Source organism: Brassica oleracea, chromosome C4, assembly GCF_000695525.1.
Source record: "Brassica oleracea var. oleracea cultivar TO1000 chromosome C4, BOL, whole genome shotgun sequence".
Taxonomy (NCBI): Eukaryota; Viridiplantae; Streptophyta; class Magnoliopsida; order Brassicales; family Brassicaceae; genus Brassica; species Brassica oleracea.
Genome location: NC_027751.1, coordinates 4992344 through 5013664, shown reverse-complemented (window position 1 = coordinate 5013664; position 21321 = coordinate 4992344). Strand labels below are relative to the sequence as shown.

At 40.8% G+C, this 21321-nt stretch overlaps 4 protein-coding genes across 8 annotated transcripts in view; all 4 read right to left on the bottom strand.

The window, feature by feature from the left end:
* The window catches only part of LOC106341240, a 6434-nt gene extending 4723 nt beyond the window's left edge, over nt 1-1711 (bottom strand). Inside the window, exons 1-2 of the mRNA XM_013780043.1 lie at nt 1638-1711; nt 1379-1484 (exon numbers count right to left, since the gene is read on the bottom strand). Coding sequence (XP_013635497.1) covers nt 1379-1484; nt 1638-1673 — 142 coding nt within the window. The 5' untranslated portion in view covers nt 1674-1711. The remainder of the gene's footprint in view (nt 1-1378; nt 1485-1637) is intronic.
* A 10236-nt stretch (nt 1712-11947) lies between these two features.
* LOC106337913 (14.7 kDa ribonuclease H-like protein) lies at nt 11948-12631 on the bottom strand. Its single transcript, XM_013777014.1, has 2 exons — nt 12560-12631; nt 11948-12490 (listed from the first exon to the last, which is right to left on the bottom strand). The coding sequence occupies exons 1-2, from the start codon at nt 12629-12631 to the stop codon at nt 11948-11950; spliced, it is 615 nt and encodes a 204-aa protein (XP_013632468.1).
* Nucleotides 12632-13809: 1178 nt separating this feature from the next.
* On the bottom strand, nt 13810-15171 carry LOC106337912. Its single transcript, XM_013777013.1, has one exon. It carries the CDS (start codon nt 15169-15171, stop codon nt 13810-13812), a length of 1362 nt encoding a protein of 453 aa, XP_013632467.1.
* A 2058-nt stretch (nt 15172-17229) lies between these two features.
* Nucleotides 17230-19496, bottom strand: LOC106341096 (phosphatidylinositol N-acetylglucosaminyltransferase subunit P). 5 transcript variants are annotated; one of them, XM_013779913.1, is made up of 4 exons: nt 19407-19496; nt 18918-19024; nt 17645-18062; nt 17230-17516 (listed from the first exon to the last, which is right to left on the bottom strand). In XM_013779913.1, the coding sequence occupies exons 3-4, from the start codon at nt 18027-18029 to the stop codon at nt 17383-17385; spliced, it is 519 nt and encodes a 172-aa protein (XP_013635367.1). In that variant the 5' UTR covers nt 18030-18062; nt 18918-19024; nt 19407-19496; the 3' UTR covers nt 17230-17382. The 5 variants fall into 5 exon arrangements, with proteins under 5 accessions (XP_013635367.1, XP_013635365.1, XP_013635368.1 ...); XM_013779911.1 differs by having other exon boundaries at nt 18918-19201; nt 19407-19487; XM_013779914.1 differs by lacking the exon at nt 19407-19496 and adding an exon at nt 19294-19380 and having other exon boundaries at nt 18918-19201.
* Between the last annotated feature and the right edge of the window lie 1825 nt (nt 19497-21321).

The window sequence follows — 21321 nt, the reverse complement described above, 5'->3', positions numbered from 1 at the left end:
AACCCGTCAACAGCCGAGCAACCCCACCAACTACTTCGAGGATATGTAGTTTTTTTAATATTTATGTTTGTATTATGAATTTAAATATTATTGTATGAGTTTTAAATGCCTTTTTAAAATATGTTTTTCAATTTCATATTTCGTTTTAAAATTTAAATTATTTTAAATTCTGAATATTAAATATAAATTAAAATTTATTATATACTAATTAATAATAATATAATAAGAATCGATGTAAACTCCTTGTAAACATTACATGGAGTTTACATTGAATGTTTACGAGTGATTAACATCGAAAGATTTACGAGGGTTTTACATCGAAATGTTTACGAGTGATTTACAACTAAAGTATTTACGTGTGCTTTACATCGAAATCATTACGTGGACTTTACCACGAAATCTTACGTGTCATTTACGACGAATTCTGCCCAAAATGGGAATGGACTAAGGTTATGAACTTATAATCTATAATCTGATGATCGAGTCGATTCCATGATTATAAGTTCATTCCATACCGGACCAGACCGGAATAAGGTTATATACATTCTCAAGGAGTATTTAGCCTTGCAAGGTGGTCCTTGCTGATTCACACGGGATTCCACGTGCCCCATGCTACTCGGGTCAGAGCATAAGCTAGTGAACATCAGTCGGTTCGGACCTCCACTTAGTTTCACCTCTTTCCCTGCGCTTTACGAGGAATATATACCTCCGTTACGACGGACGTTTAACAACGAAACATCTTTCGAGGTTAATTCTTCGAAATACCCTGTTTACGACGAATTTACAACGAATACTGTATTAGTAAAAAATATGTTTTCTTGTAGTGTTTATTCGTTGGATTTGGCGGGTTTGTTAAAACGAAGATAGAACATATGACAAATGATAAATTTATTGTAGAAATAGTTGGTGAGAAATATCAAAATAAATTAAAATTCTTCAAAAACAATTAACATAATATATATTTTGATAAATTTATATAGAACATGTAGAATATATATGTACTCTATGTTCAAAAAAACAACATATTCAAAAAACCGCTAAACAATATTACTAGGTTCTTAAAGCCTAACTAATCTTTTCGCTTGATTTAACTAGTTTAGACTGATTTAAATCGATGTAATACATATTATACCAATTAACCACTTAAATCAGCCGATTTGACGAAACTCTATACCGATTGTTAAAACCTTGATATGCATTTTCGTGTCGAATTAGATGTAATGATTATCGGTTGATATAGATAATTAATATATAACATGGGAGCATGATAAGAGGGCATGACGAACATTCGGAATTAAAAGTATATATAAAGGCTAAAAATGCGAACATTCACATATGCATCAACTGTATATGTAGGATTAGGAAAAGAAATGCAAACCAGTGGAGGTGATGACGGGATTGATATTTGCATTCTCAGAAAGAGCTTTCATGCATTCCTCTTTGCTCATGTTGAAAATCAAACATTTTTCTATCATGTATTGCACCTATACACATACATATATCACACGGTCACGCTGATGTATATATACCCGAAGCATGTCCAACATCAAACATATATGCCGACACATAAAAGCAACTCTCCGCTATGAGAAGAAAACATTTGTTTAAAAAATTTAAGCATATGATATGTATATCACCATGTGAATGTATGCAGCGGGAGAACTATCACCCATATCTCTTTTTGTATATTTGATGAAACCCTAAATTAACCCCTACGCTCAAATTAAGAGCTTCCACTATTGATTGATGCTCATTTATACAAGAGATTCGTGAGCACAAGTAGTAGGGGATTATAAGCATGTGGCCATCTGAAGCCCCACGTAGAAGATTGGTTATAAATGGCTGAGAAAGAATTAGAAGAGATTTGTAAAGTCACATTTTTTTCTCTTCTCCTTTGTTTCCCATTTCCAAAACTTATATGTAGCAATTAGCATTTCTTCTTTAAAAAGCCAATCATTTTCTAATCAACTTCTGATCCGTTTGCCATTAATCATGTTTTCTATTCCAATTCTCTAGAGGACTGATTCCAAAAGGTGAACCTGGATTTTTTTTTTCACGGTTGCATTTATAGCTATGAAGTAACATTTGCATCACTGAAAATGTTCCAAATTGATGCTCTGATCCGTTTGCCATTAGGATGGATCTACTAATAAATTTTCAAGATATAATCAAATCCAAGTAGTGTTTATTATATATCTACAATGCAATCAACCTAATATTATGCACGTTAACTATTTGATTCATCAATCCTTGTATATAATATCATCTATTCGATCATTGTATAATAATCTTGTATTCAACAATTTCAATTATTGTATATAGTATCATGTATTCATTTTCTATGTACTAAAGTAGCTCAGTTACATACCTAATAGCATGACATGTCTAATGAAATTTAAGGTGTTGATCCATACTATATCCAAGTTGATTATCCCCCAAATCTGAATAAGTATTAAATAAATATGAATGTGATTGTTGGAATAAAAGTAGAAAAACAATAATTTCATTTTATTTATTTTATATAAAAGTTGTAAAAAATGTCTTTGAATTTTTTATTTTTTCTTTTTTGGAATTGATGGATCATTTAATTTAAGATAAACTGTGGTTTTTAATATGTCATTTTCATAAGTTTATTCCAAAAAAAATGACAATTAAGTTGAAGACATATTCTCATACCTTAACAGAGGTTTGAATGATTGAACTCAACCTACTATAAAATCATGTATGAAAGTTTAAGTTACATGATGCTGACGTGGTGGTTGCAAATTTTTTTACAGGTATGTTCTAAAATTAATTCTAAACTCCAAGCTAACAAGTGTTCTGCAATTTTTTTTGTTTGTCAAGGTAGCCAATATGAATATACAGTAATTTAAAGGGATAAGGAATCATTGTAACTGATTAGAAGGGATATACAGTAGAGGTCTAAAACGGTAATTAATTATAGCAATGTATACGATCACATATATATAGTTTTCGTCGACTTTACTCTATCGATAACTCGTTTCATCCTTTTATGAGGCAATAGCAGCCATTAAGTAGGTGTCCCATTCCTCTACACGTAGGACAGCTCCTGACTATGCCAGTGCATGAATATTCTCACGAAAAACAAACCACATGCACCAATATACTGTACATTAATTCATCGTATACCATATTTCCCACATCGGCTCCTATTTGTCACACAAAAATCCAGTTACCTTGAGTATATATATTTCAAAATTAAGAACTATAAGAATCAACTCGTTTTTTTTTTGTTAAATAGAATCAACTCGTTTCTAAGAAAATTATACAAGTTTTTTTCTGACATTGTGTATTACCTAAGTAAGCTTGAAATACAAATCTTTATGAAATGAAAAGGTTTAATTTAGTTCAGTTAATAATATTTAACAATAATTCTATATCCATCAAAGGGGTTATTTCTTCATTTTATTAAGTAACTTATAATGATTGAACTAAATACCGCTTAAGACCTCTACTCTAATAACACAAGTGTAAAGTTTAACAACAAAAATAAAACGCAGAAGAACCAAGTAACATAACGAAATTTTGCCGAGAAAGCTTCTAGCAATGTGTGGAGGAAACTGAAATAACACAATATGATCCTCTTACAGCTTTGTGGGGAATCGGGAAGCCGACACTCTTTTACGACTTAGTCTCTTCATGGGTCCCTCCTAGAAAATCCCAAAATGTGTTTTCCAAATCCTTTTTCACGAACCATAACTGTTAAGCACTTCATATCTCTGATGACGATTGATTTGGCTGTTGTTTAATATCGACAGAATCCTAGGTAGCATAGTCAGATGCAACCAAAAATTTCATCAAAGGACAAGATAAATTTAAATAATGTTATTAAATATTTTAATACTGAAAATATTAATGAATAAAGCATCCTACAAAAGTAGAAATATTTTATAAGATCTTTTATACATTATCATACCCTTGTTGATTTGAAAAAAAGTTAGAGAATCTTATGATAGCTAAAACAAACTAAGAGGGAAGAAAACTTATAACAAAACTGAGATGTTTGTAAATGTTTAAATTATACCAAAAGTTTAAAAAATGCATGTGATGACCATCATACATAAAAGACTAGACGGATGAGTGTACATAGATTGATATGTGGTTCTTACGTGTTGAGTAGATGTCGGTGTTAAGTTTCAAACTGAGAAGTGTTTCTGTTTTTAAACCCTTAAAAACAAATAACTTGAAGACATACTGTATATAGTATATAACGCAAAAATATCACAATGGATGAGAACATTGCATAATCGTAAATGGATTAAATTGAATTGGGTGAATAATGTTAAATTTTCGAAGCTGAAGATCAAAGTTAGATGGTCAAGTTTTAGATAAGGCCAGATTTTCATTGGATAATATCATGCCAAGATTATTTTCAATAAAGGAAAACCACATATGTGTGTATAATATTATTAAGGATGATACAAAACCAGTGGTGGCATCTTTTCTTCCCAAGAGTCTCCAATGTGGATGCAATGATTGCTAAATACCCGCTTGTGACTGAAGCATAAACCTCCATTTTATCTCTTTTGTCAATTCAATAACAGCACAAACCACAATAGAATGCACATGGGAACCTAAAGCATCATTAACCTATGACCTTTATGGGTTTCTTAAATTTTTTTTATTTTTTATTTTTGTCCAATTAAAAAAAAATTAATTAAAAGACTAACCAATCGCGGGCCGCCACGTGTCGGTGGAGTCTGCGAACAGTGCAAAAATCACATAAGGATTTATCCTTATTTGTTGTTTTTATCACCGGTTTTTATAATTTTCGGTGGAGTCCGCCACTAGTTTTGGTTAAGAAACCCCTTTAAATCCTGAGATAATCATGGCCTAATATCTATCAAATTATTCATGTACCGTAGAATTTCTATAAATTAATATTCATTATATTATAATTTTATCCATTCAAAATTAAAGTGATTTGACACAAATTGGTAAAATAATGAATAATATTTTTATAGAAAATCATAAAATAATATATAGTCTTATTAGAATCCTAAATTAATAATCAAGAGCGTGTACTCATATGTTTGCAACATTCACCAAATTCAATCATGTAGTTACACTCTCTATGCCCTTTTTTTTTTTTTTTTGAAACTATGCCCTTCTTAAATCCATGTTTCTCGGCCATAGACCCAAATATGCCTTGATGAAATATATTGATACTGTCTTATGGAATTCATCAGTGCCAATCGATATGCAGAAACAAAAGCTCTACACGCACTTCCTATCCGTCGAGCACCAAGTAAGAATTGTTGTTTCTATATCCGTCAATGATGTAATATTTATAAATGATGTAAAGGGGTGGAGATTTTCGTATTAATAGTCAACAATAAACAAATTCGGTCAATTACAAGAACTAAAGATGCTGGTCTAAACAGTTCATCTAAACAAGTATCTTTCTATTTTATGGTCTGAGGTCGTCTGGGCCGAGCTCGCCTAGTGGTCGAGGTCGTCCAAGACTTTGTCTGTGATGAAGAGGCGATGCTCTCCTTTTCTGTACTTTCTGTATGTTTCTGACTGTCCTTTCAATGAGTCTGGCGTCTTCTATTTATAATGACATATGTTTTGTCTTCTAACGAAATCATCAATTGTTGCTTAACGGGCTGGACCTGATTTTTGGCTTAGCGGGAATTGTCAGGAAATAGGGCAACACGTTTTTCCTTTCCTATATAAGTGATGGTTGGGTCTCTTATTATTTTTGTTCTTGTCTCCCATTTGGAAGCAAGGTAAAGTTTTTTTTTTTTGCTCCCTCTTTTTATTATTCTCGTGTGGTCCTCTTTATTTAATATTATTATTTTTTTGGAAGCAAGCCGACACTGCTTCTCATTTTTTCTTCTTCTTCCTTTTAAAAAAAAAAAAAAAGGAAAACAAATCTGGTTTTGTTTATCGTGAGCTTGGCCACTGGTGATGATGAATTTTGAGTGTGAGGTCGGCTTGAGCTTGTCTTGAGGTCTGCGAGCTTCTTCTCATTACTCTTCTCCTCCCTTTTTTTTTACGGTAGAGAAAGTGTGGTCTTGAGGTCGTCGAAGGGTGAGCCGAGATCGTCACTGGTGAAAGGCTTCAGGGGAGCTCGTCGATGGCGGTTTCAAATTCGCCTCCTGATATCCCGAGCTCATCGACGGTGGTTCTGAGGTCGGCTCCCGGGGTTGCGAACTCGTCGACGATGGCTCTGAGCTCGCCGTTGAAGATCCCGAGCTCGCGGCTCCAAGTTCACTTCCTGATGTCGCGAGCTCGTCGCTGGTGGTTCTGAGGTCGGCTCCTGGTGCTGCGAGCTCATTGACGGCGGCTCCGAGCTCGCCGTTGAAGATCCCTAGCTCGTTGATGGCGGCTCGTTCTCTTCCTGATGTTCCGAGCTCATCGCGGGTGGTTCTGAGGTCGGCTCCTGGTGTTGCGAGCTCGTCGACGGCGGCTCCGAGCTCACCGTTAAAGATCCCGAGCTCGTCGACGGTGGCTTCAAATTTGTTAATGGTGGCTTCGGGTTCGATTTCGTCCGTTGCTGCTTCGGGTTCTTTATTGGTGAAAGAATGTGGTAGAGATGTGGAGGGTACGAGCTTGTCGCTTGCTGTTCCGAGCTCGCTGTTATCGACGGAGCCGTGTTGTGATGAAGTGGGGTTGAGTTCGTTGGATGGGGAGGTTGCTCGTGAGCAGCTGTCTTTGTTGGTTCGTAAGATGGAGCTTGCTGATGGCCGCAAGTCGTGGTCGGAGATTGCCGAATCTGTTATTTTTGCTGAGGTAGGTACTCTTACGGGAAGTGAAGCAGAAGACAGGGTAAGCGCGAGTTTGATCGAGGAAGGGACCGGGTTTCTTTTTGATGAGCATGGGACAAATTTGGTGGCGGAGTCTGGTGTTGGAGGGTCGAAATTGTCTTTGAAAACGCTTCATGTTGTCTCGAGTTTGTCATCTTTTGTGAAGAAGACGATGTTGGAAACTGTCCGGGAACATGAGCAGATGCAGTTAGCGAAATCCTTTCGAGCGAGAGAGTTTTCGTCTGGAACTACAAGTTCCTCTGATGGTAGTTCGTACTCGAGTTCTCATAGTGAAGAATCTGGGGATGGCGCTGATGTTGCTAGTGAATCTGATAACGTTGCTGGAGATGACAGACGAGATGATGATGTTGAAAACGTTGATGTTGAAGATGATGGTGCTCTGGGAAGCGCCGGTGACGAGCAAAATGGAACCGGTGACGTTAATGTTGATGAGGAAAGTGAGCAAGACGAGTTTGCTAGTGACGGTGATCATGCTGCTGTTGGAGATGATGAGATGGGTGACCGAGATGGTGTAGATGGACATAGCGACTTTAGTGGTGAGCGTGATGATTTTAGTGATGAGAATGATAGTTTTGGTGGTGAGCAAAGCGGTGTTAGTGGTAGTCTAGGAATTGCTGTTGTAGGTGATGGGAGTGATGATGGCGATGGAGGCAGTGATCGTCGAGCCGACGTTACCGATATTTTGAGAAAAATAAAACAAGAAAGCTTGGCTGCCTCCCTTGCTGATTCTCTTGATGCCTTTGGTGATCCTTGTGTTTATTTGAAGAAGAAAAAGAGGGTCAGGAAGGCGAATGAAAGGCCTAGGAGTTTCATAGGTCCTCTCGTTAATCATTCGGATCCATCAGAATCATTTCCTTCTATTGTTGATGAGGATACAGTTAAGTGGATCTCAGCCAACTGTTGTCATAATGGTATCATAGAAGCGCGTATCCCTGGCGAGGATGAACGTCCGTGGACGGTTCCGGATGGGTGGCTTTGTGTTTATGACTTCTGGTTCACCGAGTATCATTTGTGGTTTCCTCTCCCGAGGTTACTGCTGGGGTATTGTGATGAACATCTTATTGCACTGGCTCAACTTACTCCTGCTGCGATTCGAAACATAGTTACAGCTTTGTTCACGGCCGTGGATATTGGTGTTCACATGAGCCTACGTTTGTTTGAAAGCATAACACATATTACTCGGTGTGATAAGACGGACAGGGCTTTTTATGTGTCTATGAGAATGGTTGTGGTGTTGTTGGGGAGAGGAAGAGAAAAATGTTATGTTGGATTAAGAAGTTTTTTTATGTTCGAATTACACCTTCGTCGGTCCCTGATGTTTCCGATATGAGTACCTCTTTTAGGAGTAGTTGGAATCCTTACAATGGTAGTTTAACTCTTATTGGTGTGTGTTTTTTGATATTCGTAATTGTTTGTTGTCTTGTTTTGCAGGTCGTCATTTGGCTGGTGTTCCTCTTGCTCTTGGTGATAGTGAGTGCGTGGAATACATTAAGGGGACGAAGGCTCAAGATTGGACTGTGGTGAGGCGATCAGAGGTTTGGCGGTGCATCCCGTTTATTGATCAGGTTAAAAATATGCATTTTCTTTTGCTGGGTTAAATGCATTTGATTGTTGAGATCTTGGTTTAGATATGTTACTGATTTTGTATGGTTTTGTTGGTTTCTTTTTTTTTTTTTAGCTTGTTGGAGAAAGATGAATTTGAGCGAGATTCCGAGTTTGGTTGACTGTTTTGCTGGAGGTAGTGATGATGCCTCTGTTGTTGAGTCTGGTCAGTGTACCGCCGGTGTGGAGCCTTCGGCACCTGCTCGTAGTATTGTTGTGGGTCTTACTAGCACGACAGCTCCTGTACCGCCCGCTGGTATTTCTGGAAAGGAAGTTGTTGTTGCTGGCAGTGAGAAGGTTGTGAAGAAAACAGTTGCTGGTGGTCGTTCATTCAAGGACGTGCCGGCTTCGAAATCTCGCAAAGTTGCGAGCTCTGATGTTGAGCTGCCTTTGGTGGTTGAGTCGCCAGCTGCGGAGAAGGCTACTTTTGTACCGTTTGAGCATTCGTTTAACGGTTTGTCCTCGGGATGTGGTGATCTTTTCAAGTTGTTTCAATCACCTGGTGGCGTTGATGGTTTGCCTTTTGACCAAGTTAGGCGCGGTGAGTGGTATCAGGAGTTCGCTTGTCACTTGGCCATTGTAAGATAATTGTTTTTCTCTTCAAATTTTGTTTGTGTTTGTAGTTTCGAACTAAAAAAAAAATTTTGTATTCTTTTTGTAGGCTACAAAATTTGCAAACAAATTGGTGGTTAATCAAGATGAGGAGCTTGAATAGGTGAAGGCGGAGCTTGAGAAAACAAAGGCTGAGCTTGCTTCTATTAAGGACAAGGCTGATAATTCCGAGGAAATGGCGGCTCTGCGCGGCAAGTATGAGGCTGAGAAGAAAGTGTCCTCGGATGCATTGGAATAAGTTGAAAAACTCACTGCAAAGATAGCTTTGGATGCTGAGCGGGTGAAGAAGCGTCAAGCGGTCGACTTGGAACGTTTTAAGAAGGAAAAGGAAGTATCGCAGGGCAGTAACGAGACATGATGATGTGCTGGCTACTCTTAATTCTCGTATGAAAAAGGTGCGGAGGTATGTGGAGAATCAGAAGGTTGTTCGCATGTCTATGTATGGATTGAATCAGATCATGGGAGTGCTTGATGGTGCCAGGACTTGGAGGAAAGAGGAAATAAGTATTCCTGATGGTAAGGTTAAACGTCTTGAAAATGAATTGTTCCAGAGGAAAGAGAAGGCAAATTTGGTTGTTCGTGTTGAGTTTGAACCCAATGAATTGGCTGATCTCCCTTCCTTTGATTTTACTCGTCCACTCTCTCCTGTTCATCTTTCTATGACTGCAGGGATTGAGGATGCGGCTAAGGCGAGAAGTAAAGAGGAAGATCGTCGTCGTGAGGAAGCAAATTGTCGTCGCGTGGCTGAGCGTGTAGGTGCTTCGGCTGTGAGGCGTGAGGGCCAGGTTCCTTCGCGCCCGTAGTTTGGTTCATGTGATTGTTGAGGTCCTGCGTGGCCGCTTCTATCTTTTATTTTGTTGCTGCTGTTTCTTTTTTAGACTTTGGTTTTTTTTTGCTTGTTATGATTTGATCATGTTGATCTTTTTTCGTATATGGATGGTGGTCATCTTGTTGGTTTTTGTTATGATCGATCATGTTGGACTCCTTTTATATGATGCTTGAATTCTTCATGTTTGTTTTTATTTTTCCTTGTATGGCTTTGAACACTGAGATGTTGTAGAGTCAGCGTTTTGAGGATGGATCTCGTAATTTTTGCAAATTTAGTTAAGTGTGAGCGCGGAGCTGCAGCACTGAGAACGGGTCTCGTGTATATATTTTTTTGCAAATTTAGTTAAGTGTGAGCGCGGAGCTGCAGCACTGAGAACGGATCTCGTATTTTTATTTTGCAAATTCAATTAAGTGTGAGCGCGGAGCTACAGCACTGAGAACGGATCTCGTATTTTTATTTTGCAAATTCGATTAAGTGTGAGCGCGGAGCTGCAGCACTGAGAACGGATCTCATATTTTTATTTTGCAAATTCGATTAAGTGTGAGCGCGGAGCTACAACACTGAGAATGGATTTCGTATTTTTATCTTGCAAATTTTATTAAGTGTGAGCGCGGAACTGCAACACTGAGAACAGATCTCGTATATTTTTTTTGTGAGGAATGGTCGTATCTTGATATTTTTTTGAAAAATATATAATTTTTTATAGAACTAGCTGAGCCTTGTGAGAGGTTGCCTACGTACCCCACAGGCGGGGATCAAACCGACCGTAGTTCACCTTTACAAGAAAAGTAAATGCTTGAATTCAAAAGGGGCGGATCCTCCTGGAGTCTTATTTTTGGCATATCAGGGGCGCGCCGGCCTTCTTAGATTTCCTTAGTAGTAAAATCGCTTGAGATTCAAAGAGTTCCATGATCTCGGGATATTTTCTCCGCTCATTTCAGTGAGTTCATAGACACCTGGTTTGATGATTTTCGAAATCAGGTATGGACCTTCCCAGTTCGCACCGAGTTTTCCTGCTTTCCACTCGCGAGTGTTTTCGAAAACTTTGCGAAGGACGAGATCATTCATTTGAAAGAACCTTCCCCTGACACTCTTGTTATAGTATCGAACCGTCAAGTTTTGATAGTTTTGAATGCGGAGGAGAGCTTGGTCCCGTTTTTCTTCGACTTGGTCTAAGTGGTCGATGATCATTGAGTTGTTGAGCTCTTCATTTTCGGTGAGTGTGAGCTGACGGAGGCTTGGGATGCTGACTTCGGCTGGTGACATTGCCTCCATTCCATGGGATAGGGAGAATGGTGTCATACCCGTGGAACGACGTGGTGTCGTGCGGTGTGACCAAAGAACGCCGTCGAGTTCGTCAGCCCAAACTCCTTTCTTTTCTTCCAGACGTTTTTTTATTCCGTCGAGGATCGTCTTGTTTGTGGCCTCAGCTTGCCCGTTTCCCTGAGGGTTCCTTGGTGTAGATTTACTTAATCTGATTTTCCATAAAGCGCAGAAACTTTCGAAGGTTGCTGAGATGAATTGAGAGCCATTATCGGTGACGATTTTGTATGGGAGACCATGGCGACAGATGATGTTTTTCCAAACAAATTTCTGAACGTCAGGGGCGCAGATAGTTGCGTATGACTCGGCTTCGACCTATTTGGTGAAGTAGTCTGTCATTATAAGGAGATAGCGCTTCTGTTTGGATGGTGGCATTGGACCAACAATGTCCATTGCCCATCTCATGAATGGATATGGTGATGTAGTGGTTGAGAGGAGCTCCGTTGGTAGATGAATCATAGGGGCATGGCGCTGGCACTTCTCGCACTTGGATACAAATATTTCGCAATATGTGACCCATTGTCGGCCAAAAATGTCCGTGTCACTTGATTTTTATGGCTAGGGCTCGTCCTCCTGAATGATTACCACCCGCGCCTTCGTGTGTCTCTTCGAGGACCCATCTAACTTCTTGACCATGTATGCACCGCAGTAATGCTTTCGTCGAGCTCTATCTGAAGAGGGTGTTGTCGTACATGACATAATGTGCGCATCGGGCTTTCAAGCGCCGTGCAGCCCAGCGGTTGTCTGGTGTTGTTCCTTCGGTAATGTAGAGTTTTATTTCGTCGCGCTAATCGATTGGATCCACGACTTCTTCTTCGGGTGTAGGTTCGTCTATCTCATTGGCGCCGTCCATCTCTTCGCCGAGGTCATCTATGATGTTGACTCCCATAGCTAACTCGATACTTGGGTTATTGATGCTTTCCACTGGAATCATTCTTCTGAGCGAAGGATCAGAGGTTGATGCTAAAGCGGCGAGAGCGTCGGCAGAGGAATTGTCGTTTCGAGGAATCTTGGTGAGGGTGAAGTTGGTGAAATCTTGGGAAAGTTTTTGAACGACTTGTAAGTAAGCATTCATTCGGTCGTTTCTTGTTTCGTATTCGCCGCTGAATTGATTGGCGACGAGCTGAGAGTCGCAGAAAGTTTCTATCTTGTTCACACCAACCACTTTTTCAAGACGGAGACCAGCGATGAGAGATTCATATTCAGCTTCGTTATTGGAGGCCGGGAAAGCGAGGCGAAAGGACTGCTCGATGATTTCACTGGTAGGAGATATGAGTCGTATTCCAACACCTGATCTGTTTCGTGAAGATGAACCGTCGACGTAGAGACACTAATTCTTGGTGTTGAGATCATTGTTGTATTGGGATGGAGGTAGCTCGGTCAGAAAATCTGCTAATACCTGAAACTTTGCGCTCGTTCTGCTTTTGAATTCGATGTCGTATTCGCTGAGCTCGACTGCCCATTTGGCCATTCGTCCAGATTGACTTGGGATGTGGAGTATCAATCAAAGTGGATGGTTAGTCAGAACGTGGATGGTGTGAGATTGAAAATACGGCCTGAGCTTGCGAGCTGCAACAACTACGGCGTAGGTGAGTTTTTCGAGTGATGAGTATCGTGTTTCAGCGTTGTCAAGAACCTTGCTGGTGTAGAAGATTGGACGCTGCTCCCCATGGTCTTCGCGAACCAGAATGCTGCTAACAGCACATGCGGAGACTGATATGTATAAGTACAATACTTCTCTGTCTTCTGGTTTGGCCAGAATCGGTGGTGTGGATAAATATTGCTTCAGGTGTTGAAAGGCTTCTTCGCATTTTGCGTCCCACTCGAAACATTTGTTGTGTCGTAGAAGTTGGTAGAAAGGGAGGCATTTGTCTGTCGAGCGCGAGATGAATCGGTTGAGTGCAGCGATGCGTCCTGTCAATCGTTGGCTGTGATTTTTTGTGGGTTTGCTTCGATTCCTCTCTTGGTGACAATATATCCGAGAAATTCTCCGGATGTGACAGCGAAAGTGCATTTGGCCGGATTGAGCTTCATATTGTATTTGTTGAGGCTTTCGAAACAAGTCGTTAAATGTTTGATGTGATCGTTGGCAGTGAAGTATTTGACGAGCATGTCATCGATGTAAACTTCCATGGTGTCGCCGAGCTGTTCGGCAAACATTCGATTCACTAAGCGTTGATAGGTTGCGCCAGCATTCTTGAGTCCAAAGGGCATGACTTTGTAACAGTATGTTCTTCGATCGGTGATGAACGCGGTTTTTTCCTATCATCTGGATGCATCATAATTTGGTTGTATCCTGAAAAGGCATCCATAAAAGATAGGAGCTCGTTCCCTGCAGTTGCTTCGACTATCCGGTCGATGTGAGGGAGTGGGAAGCTATCTTTGGGACATGCTTTGTTGAGGTCGGTGAAGTCGATGCACACGCGCCATTTTCCATTTTTCTTTTTGACGACAACAGGGTTAGCGAGCCACTCTGGGTACCTGACTTCTGTGATGGATCATGCGTTTGTCAAACGTTCAACTTCATCGTTTACGGCTTTGGCGCGCTCCAGGCCGAGCTTGCGCCTTTTTTGCCTGACTGGTTTGAAGATGGGTCTACGTTTTGCTCATGGCAAGTGACAGATGAGTCGATTCCGGGCATGTCCTCGGTTATCCAGGCGAAGGTTGAAGCGTTGGATTGAAGGTTGAAGCGTTGGATTGAAGGAAGCGGATAAGTTGGTCTTTGAGATCGTCTTTTAGGTCTGCTCCGATTCCGACGCATCGTTCTGGGTCGCTTTGGTCGATGTTAACTTGTATCACCAGTTCCCGGGCGTGGTCGTCTATTATTTCCTGCTCATCGCCTTGCCTAGCTATTAGACATGTCCTTGAAGATTTTCTTAACTTATGCTCGGTTACGAAGCATGTGCGTGAGAGACGTTTATTTCCTTTGAGGGTGTAGGTCCCTGACGTAGTGGGAAACTTGATGCACTGATGGTATGTAGATGGAACTGCTTTCATTGAATGTATCCATGGGGTGCCGAGTATGGCGTTGTAAATGGCAGGGCTCTCGATAACCACGAATTCGACGATTTTTGTGATTCCTGCTACGTAGACTGGGAGCTTGAATGTTCCGATTGTCATTGTTGTATCTCCGACGAAACTTGTGAGTGGTCTTTTGCAAGCCTTCAACTCGTAATCTTTGACATCCATCCGTTGAAGAGTTTTTGAAAAGATTAAATCAACTGAACTGCCAGTGTCGACCAGTACGCGTGTGACTTTGCAGTCACCTATCCTGAGTTCGACGACGAGGATCTCATAGCCATTCTTTGGTTTATCGTCGATGTGACTGATGCTTCCCCATTTTTGCGAGGTGTATGTTTTACGCTCGTATTCCTTGATTGATCGAACTGAATCTTTGCAAGTCTGGAGACCTCCCATGATCACGTTAATTACACGTCGGGGTGGGGGAGTTCTTTCGTATTTTTGTTCATTGTTTTGGTCGTCGCGTGCGCGCTTATGAGCCTCTGTGTCTGCGTTTGTTTGCTCGTTAGAACGTTTATGTCCGTGTTGGCGATCGCGTTCTTCTTTGACTTGTCGAAAATGTTCACCTTCATTTTTTGGTGCCTTGTCGTTTTGCTGGTCTTTAGATGATGAATCCCGATCGTTGCAGTACTTGTTCAACAACCACTCCTGTAGATGGCGAGATTCTTCCGTATTATGAGTCTTAGATTTATGGTAGCTGCAATATGCTTGGGTATCCTCTGATCCTTGACTGTTGTGAGCCTGCTTTTTTGTGAAGCGACTAGATGATTGGTCGCTGATTTGATAATTGGATGCTTTTCTGTTCTTTCCATCTCTGTTCGCTTTGTCATAATGTTGTCTAGCTTCATTGTATTCGTCAGGCTCTTTATCCTTTGAAGATGATTTTTTGGTGGCTGCGTGTTTTTTGCTGAATGCAGCTTTATCTTCTTCAATTTCGATGAAAGTTATAGCCCAATGGAATGCATCTTCCAGAGTCTGTGGTTTATACATGAGCTCTTCTCGGAATGGTGATTCGTGCCAAAGACCGTTTCAGAGTGCGAGGACTGCTGCTTCGTCGAGTACGGTGATGCGAGAAACGATGGCTATGAATTTTTCGATGTACGAGTGTAGTGTCTCCGTAGGTTCTTGAGATTGAGTCCATAAGTCGGCATTAGTTGCACTCTGTTGGATAAAAAGCGAGTAGTGTTTGGGGAAGGTAGTCGAGAGTTGATTGTAGTTGTCAATAGAATGAGCTTCAAGGCGTGAAAACCAACTGAGGGTGGGTCCGCTCAAATTTTCCACAAACAATTGAAAGAGACCGGCGTCGCGTTCTTCTGGTGAGAAATTGACTCTCCCGGTTGCGATACTGAAGGCGGTGAGATATTCTCTTGGATCGGATGTTCCGTTGTAAGTCGGGAGTTTGATTTTGTTCTTCTGATGTCGGACAGGGATACTGATGAGGCGAGTTGTAAAAGGTGTATTTTGGGTTTCACGGAGTACGCGATCGATCTCTGGTGCTGCGCTGGTTGCCTGATGGACTTTGGAGTTCATGCTTTGCAGCTGAATCCTCATTTCTTCAATGTCGTCGTCTCTCTGTTGGGTCTCCCTGTTGGTGATCTGCGGGAAACTGGTGTTTTGAAGATGTTGTTCATTTAGATAACTTGGGCGCTGCTGCCTGGAGTCGATGATTAGTGCTGAAGATTCATTCACATGATTCTGATGTTGTTGTCTGGAATTTGTGATTGGTGCACGTAGATCGTTGGCTTGGATTGATTGTTGCTGTCCTGAACCGGTCACTGGTGTTGGTAAATCGCTGAACAGAACACGCTGGAGTCGTGGAGTGATATCAACTTGTTGTGATTTTGATGCGCCAATTTCGACAGACTGGAGTTCGTTGATGCGGTTGTTGCAAATAATCTGAGAATGCGCGAGGGCGTCCAAGCGAGAGGTCGTTCCTCGAGCGAGCTCGTCGATCCTACCGAGAAGGGTCTGAAAGATCAGGGAGATGTCCGGCTGAGTGGAGTACGTCGTTCTTGTGTTAGGTACTGAGGTCGTCGGTATGAGAGACGTGGTGTCGGCTGGATGACGCGAGGTCGTAACTGTTGTTGGTAGGGCCGAGGTCGTCACCATTGATGGCTGGGTTGAGGTCGTCGCCACTTTCGTTGAGGTGTTGGCTGGATGGTCCGAGGTTGCCACCATTGATGGTTCGCCCGAGGTCGTCACCATTGATGGCTGGGTTGAGGTCGTCGCCACTTTCGTTGAGGTGTTGGCTGGATGGTCCGAGGTTGCCACCATTGATGGTTCGCCCGAGGTCGTCACCACTGGCGTCGAAGTGTTGGCTAAGTGGTCCGAGATTGTCATTACAGCTAATTGTGTGCTCGTCATTCCAGGATGGTCGGTGGTTGCAGAAACCAGGACGTCTGGTTGCGATGTGGGTTCTGTGACTGCCGAGCTGTCTTAAGGTTAAGAAGAATCCTCTACCCCCACGGTGGGCGCCAATTGTTGTTTTCATATCCGGTCAATGATGTAATATTTATAAATGATGTAAAGAGGTGAAGATTTTCGTATTAATAGTCAAGAATAAACAAACTCGGTCAATTACAAGAACTAAAGATGCTGGTCTAAACAGTTCGTCTAAACAAGTATCTTTTTATTTTATGGTCTGAGGTTGTCTGGGCCGAGCTCGCCTAGTGGTTGAGGTCGTCCAAGACTTTGTCTGCGATGAAGAGGCGATGCTCTCCTTTTATGTACTTTCTTTACGTTTCTGACTGTCCTTTCAATGAGTCTGACGTCTTCTATTTATAATGACGTATGTTTTGTCTTTTAGCGAAATCACTTGCTTAACGGACCGAGTCGGATTTTGGGCTTAGCTTTTAACGTGCTCGTAAGCCCATCTCCAACAAGAATGATTTTGTGTATTCACGGAGGCTGTGCTCTGACGTTAAAGCAGAACATGCGTTATTTGGACAAAAGACCCTTTCTGACGCTTTGATCATGTTCTGTCTTCTGTTGTTTTTTTTCCCCTTTATTTTTGGTGAGATAACCTATTTGTTGTTGTTATTGTGACAAAAAAAAAACCTATTTGTTGATGTTTCCTCTAGAGTCACAAAGAGCCGCTCTTACTGATGAAGATTAGGAAAAAAAACATGGTAACAGTTCCAGTTTACATCACTAAATCAAAAGCTAGATTGTTTTAGCTTCTAAAGAATCTAAGCAAAAATATCACATGACATCACTTGAGTTGAACATAAGATCATTGATTCTTGTAATATCAATGTCAGAGATTGGATCTATAGGCCTCTCGTCCCCTTCCTCCATCTGAGAATCAATTTCCCCAGGCTCTCGACTATACTCATCTGCCATCATTAAAAAACAAACAAACAATTAGATCATCGCCAAGAACATCATCATTGCAAGCCAAACTTGAAAAAAACCACACCATGCACACATAGAGCAATGCCGCAAGAGAGAGAGAGACACTCACCAAACAAGGTATTGAGAGAGGTAGGGTGTGGAGTGGCGATGAAGTTGAGACCAATGTAAAACGCCAAACCTAGCAGCAAAGTCACCATCAGGTACGTGGGCATAGCCAACACCCAGTACCTGCTTGGGTAGTAATGGATCCCTATAGACTCCAACAGTTTATCAGGTACATAAGCCCATATCAAGAAGATCAATGTGGCAACAACGGTAGAGATGGAGCCTACAAAACCATACACCTCAGAGGGTTTAGGTCCCTGAACATGTGATGCTCTGAACGGAGATGACCTTGTGCTGTCTGAATCCTGGAAACCGAAGGGCTTTTGCTTCTTTCTCTTGGAGAAGCTAAGAACCCGCCTTGGACTGTTCACTGAATGAGCTTCTTCCATTGTTTCGGACAAAGGATGCCGCTGAGAAATCAACTGATAAATTTAAAGAATGAACATCAGTGAATGGTTTTTGGTATGACTAGATATCAAATTCGAACCTTGTATATAGATTCTATAAATATGAGGAAAGACTAACAAGTAGACAAATTAAAAGCAGGCACGTGGCAGAGATTTGAGAGCGTATTATCAGAATAGAGAAAAATCTGTGGATAAAAATCTAAGCTTCATCAAAACTCTAGGAACAATGGTTGGTACAACACAAAGATCAAATCTTTTTTTTTCACAAAATCTAGCAGTTGCTAAAGCAACAAGCTTACACATGAGAGAAGGTAATGCCAATATCATCAGGCTAACGAAAAAGGAGACAACCAAAGTATAAACCTTTTTAAATTCCCAGACTAGAATGTGAAATATCTATCTTGAAATCAGTTTCTCGATATAAGTTCTAGTAGTTAAAACCAACTATCAATTATTATGTCTTCTCACTAGATTCACTCTAAAATTGTCTTTCTCCAAATCTTACAAAGAATCATTAATTCAGATTAAACATCTATACAAGAAACAGCTGAAACTAGATCCAGTGAAACGAAACGAAAGAGAACATAAACGACAAAGTGTAACAACCAAAGCCAAATATCGCAGATTATGACTCCAGAAACCAAATCTCTAAACATACCGAAGCACAATTTCAATTATAAACGATCGAATTTGGCCTAACTCTAAGTTAGGGATGAAGCTTGATCATATTCGACAAAATACCCAAAAACCCAGCTAACGAATTCGTAGTCATATAAAAATCAAATCAAAAAAAAAAAAAAAAAAAGAGAGACAGAACANNAAAAAAAAAAAAAAAAAAAAAAAAAAAAAAAGAGAGACAGAACAGCTTACACGACCGTGTACTGACCAAACAGGATCTTTGTCCTCGATGTGAAGCTTTCTTCTTACAACACCGATTACAAAAATCGGGAGAACAGATTAACTAATCGGGGCAGGAGCTGCTCGTGAATCACAAAGACAGAGATCAATCAAAATTCATTTGTTTGCATTTGTACTCAAATGTTTAAATAATTTTTAGGTATAATAGATTTGGGGGATGGGGGAGGCCCGCGCGAGTCGAGTTCTGCAAAAGTAAGCAGCGTCAACGACTCATTTGTCTACTTTTTTGAGTTTGCCTACATCAGTCAAGAGTAAAGATCATATCTCATTTCAATATATGCATCATCATGCGAACTAGAAACCTAAAGAACAAAGTGCAATCACGAACCTTTTACTAAACTATCCATAGATTTTGGAAGCAGATCAATAAAATTGAGCAGGAGAATTCACCGACTGCAACAACAGTTTATAAAACACAGAGGTGGAGCAGCAGAAACTTACCTATGACAGACGGTTACGAGACGGCGGCGATACGACGGCTGAGAGGAATCGGGAGTGAGAAGAAGCAGCTAAAAACACCTTGTAATAAAACAAGAAGGCTATTCGGCCCATTTAAATAATAATAAGCCCAATGTGGCCCATCTTCTCTAGCAGCTCTGACCTGGTGGCTGTTCTCTCTCTCTCTGTTCAGCGGAGAAGAAGATCCGTTGAAAAGGTACGGTGACGATTGTTCGTTGTCTTCTCCTGACTTGGTTGTGGTGTAGCTTCTTTGAGTTTTTGATTTTCCTTTTGCTTACTGTTCCTGTTTGCGATTAGATTGGATTTTAACATTTGACTTTATCTTCTCCGTTTCGACTCAGGCTTAGGGATATCGAGTGCTGTGGACGCGACGGGGAACCCGATCCCTACTTCTGCGGTATTGACTGCGTCGGCGAAGCACATAGGTCTAAGATGTATGCCGGAGAACGTTGCGTTTCTGAAATGCAAGAAGAGCGATCCAAACCCTGAGAAATGTCTCGACAAAGGTCGTGACGTCACTCGCTGTGTCCTGTGCTTTCATTGGTTTGATAGTGTTTAGGATGATGCCTTTGGATGACGTTAGTGATGAATATCAACTGACCGAAAGTATATGAACATAGCCGTGCCAATGTGTGCCATGAGATCATAAGAAACTGCAGAAGAAAATGTAGTTAAAGGTTCGCCTAGATAAGATATCAAATCTTCTTTCATAGAGGCCCAAGGCAGTGTTGAACATGATAAATTAACTAGTAAAAATGTTGTTTAGCGTCCAAAAAGAGCTATAGCTTTGCTAACCATTTTCAGCATTATGATACCCTTCAAACTGGCTCACACCAATTAACAGAGTATAACCATCGGTTTCAGATAGTAGAGACAGATTCATACCATGCTTCTTCTCACAACGTCTCATTGTTTTTTTTTCCCTCAATTAAGAAACCAGATGATTCCATTTTGGTCTAAGACTTAGTTTTGATGTTATTGTAAATTTGTAATAATATCAATCAACAAGACTTTGAACCTATCGATCATACTGTGATTCATTATATCGTGTTTCTGCATCATTCTGGCCGTAGATTAATGCTGGCGGTCAGGTCCACATTCAGACATTATAAAAGCATAAGTTTTGTTGACGGACTGATAATTGTTGCAGGCTGACGGATCTTCACCAGAAGTGCCAAAAGGAGATGGATGACTACCAGTGGCGAATGTAGAATTTTGTTTTAATGGGGGCAAATCACATGTAAACATAAAAAATGGCTAAAATATGATATTTAATTGGGAAAATTAATTAAAACTTGAGGTATATTATGCAATTTTGAAATTTTTATGGGGGCACTTGAGGTATATTAAAATTAGTTTGCCTATAGCAAAGCAAAGTAGGCAAACTCAAAAAAGTCAAACCAATCCCAAACACATCAACTCATTTGTCTCTCTATAGACTAGCCTTGTCCTAATCAGACAAAAATAAATGTAAATGTGGAGAGGAGAAGAGATCATTTATCCAAGCAACCAAGACAGTTATGGAGCTTGCTCGGCGATTTCTTCTCCTTGTGCTCCGGTGAAACCTGAAAGTCATCGAAGTTTAGCTGCCAGGAACGGTCACCGTTGCCGTGAAACTCGAGCAGCAATATCCCTTCTTCTCCATCTGGCCTAGCCATTACTTGGCTGAGATAGAGATTAGGCGGCGGCGGCGAGACAGCTTTGAAGAGATGAAGCTTGGTCTTGTCTGCCTGCTAGCAATAACATTCGCAGTAAAGGTAAGGAATGAAAAATTTGGAGATACGGTGAGGGTATTTCGGTAATTACGTCAGCAGATCCCCGTGGGGGGGGGGGCTAACACTAGCTACTACGACTGGTGTGGTCGACGTATCAGTGACCACGAAGATACTTTGGACCA

What these genes read in the sequence shown, in the direction of transcription:
- LOC106337913 (XM_013777014.1), bottom strand. Translation starts at nt 12,631, where the DNA reads ATGGCCAAATGGGCAGTCGAGCTCAGCGAATACGACATCGAATTCAAA. An exon ending in GAACGAGCGCAAAGTTTCAG is followed by an intron (nt 12,491 to 12,559) that starts GTATTAGCAGAT and finishes ACCAAGAATTAG; the next exon opens with TGTCTCTACGTCGACGGTTC.
- LOC106337912 (XM_013777013.1), bottom strand. Translation starts at nt 15,171, where the DNA reads ATGTATAAACCACAGACTCTGGAAGATGCATTCCATTGGGCTATAACT.
- LOC106341096 (XM_013779913.1), bottom strand. Translation starts at nt 18,029, where the DNA reads ATGGAAGAAGCTCATTCAGTGAACAGTCCAAGGCGGGTTCTTAGCTTC. An exon ending in CTCTCTCAATACCTTGTTTG is followed by an intron (nt 17,517 to 17,644) that starts GTGAGTGTCTCT and finishes TAATGATGGCAG; the next exon opens with ATGAGTATAGTCGAGAGCCT.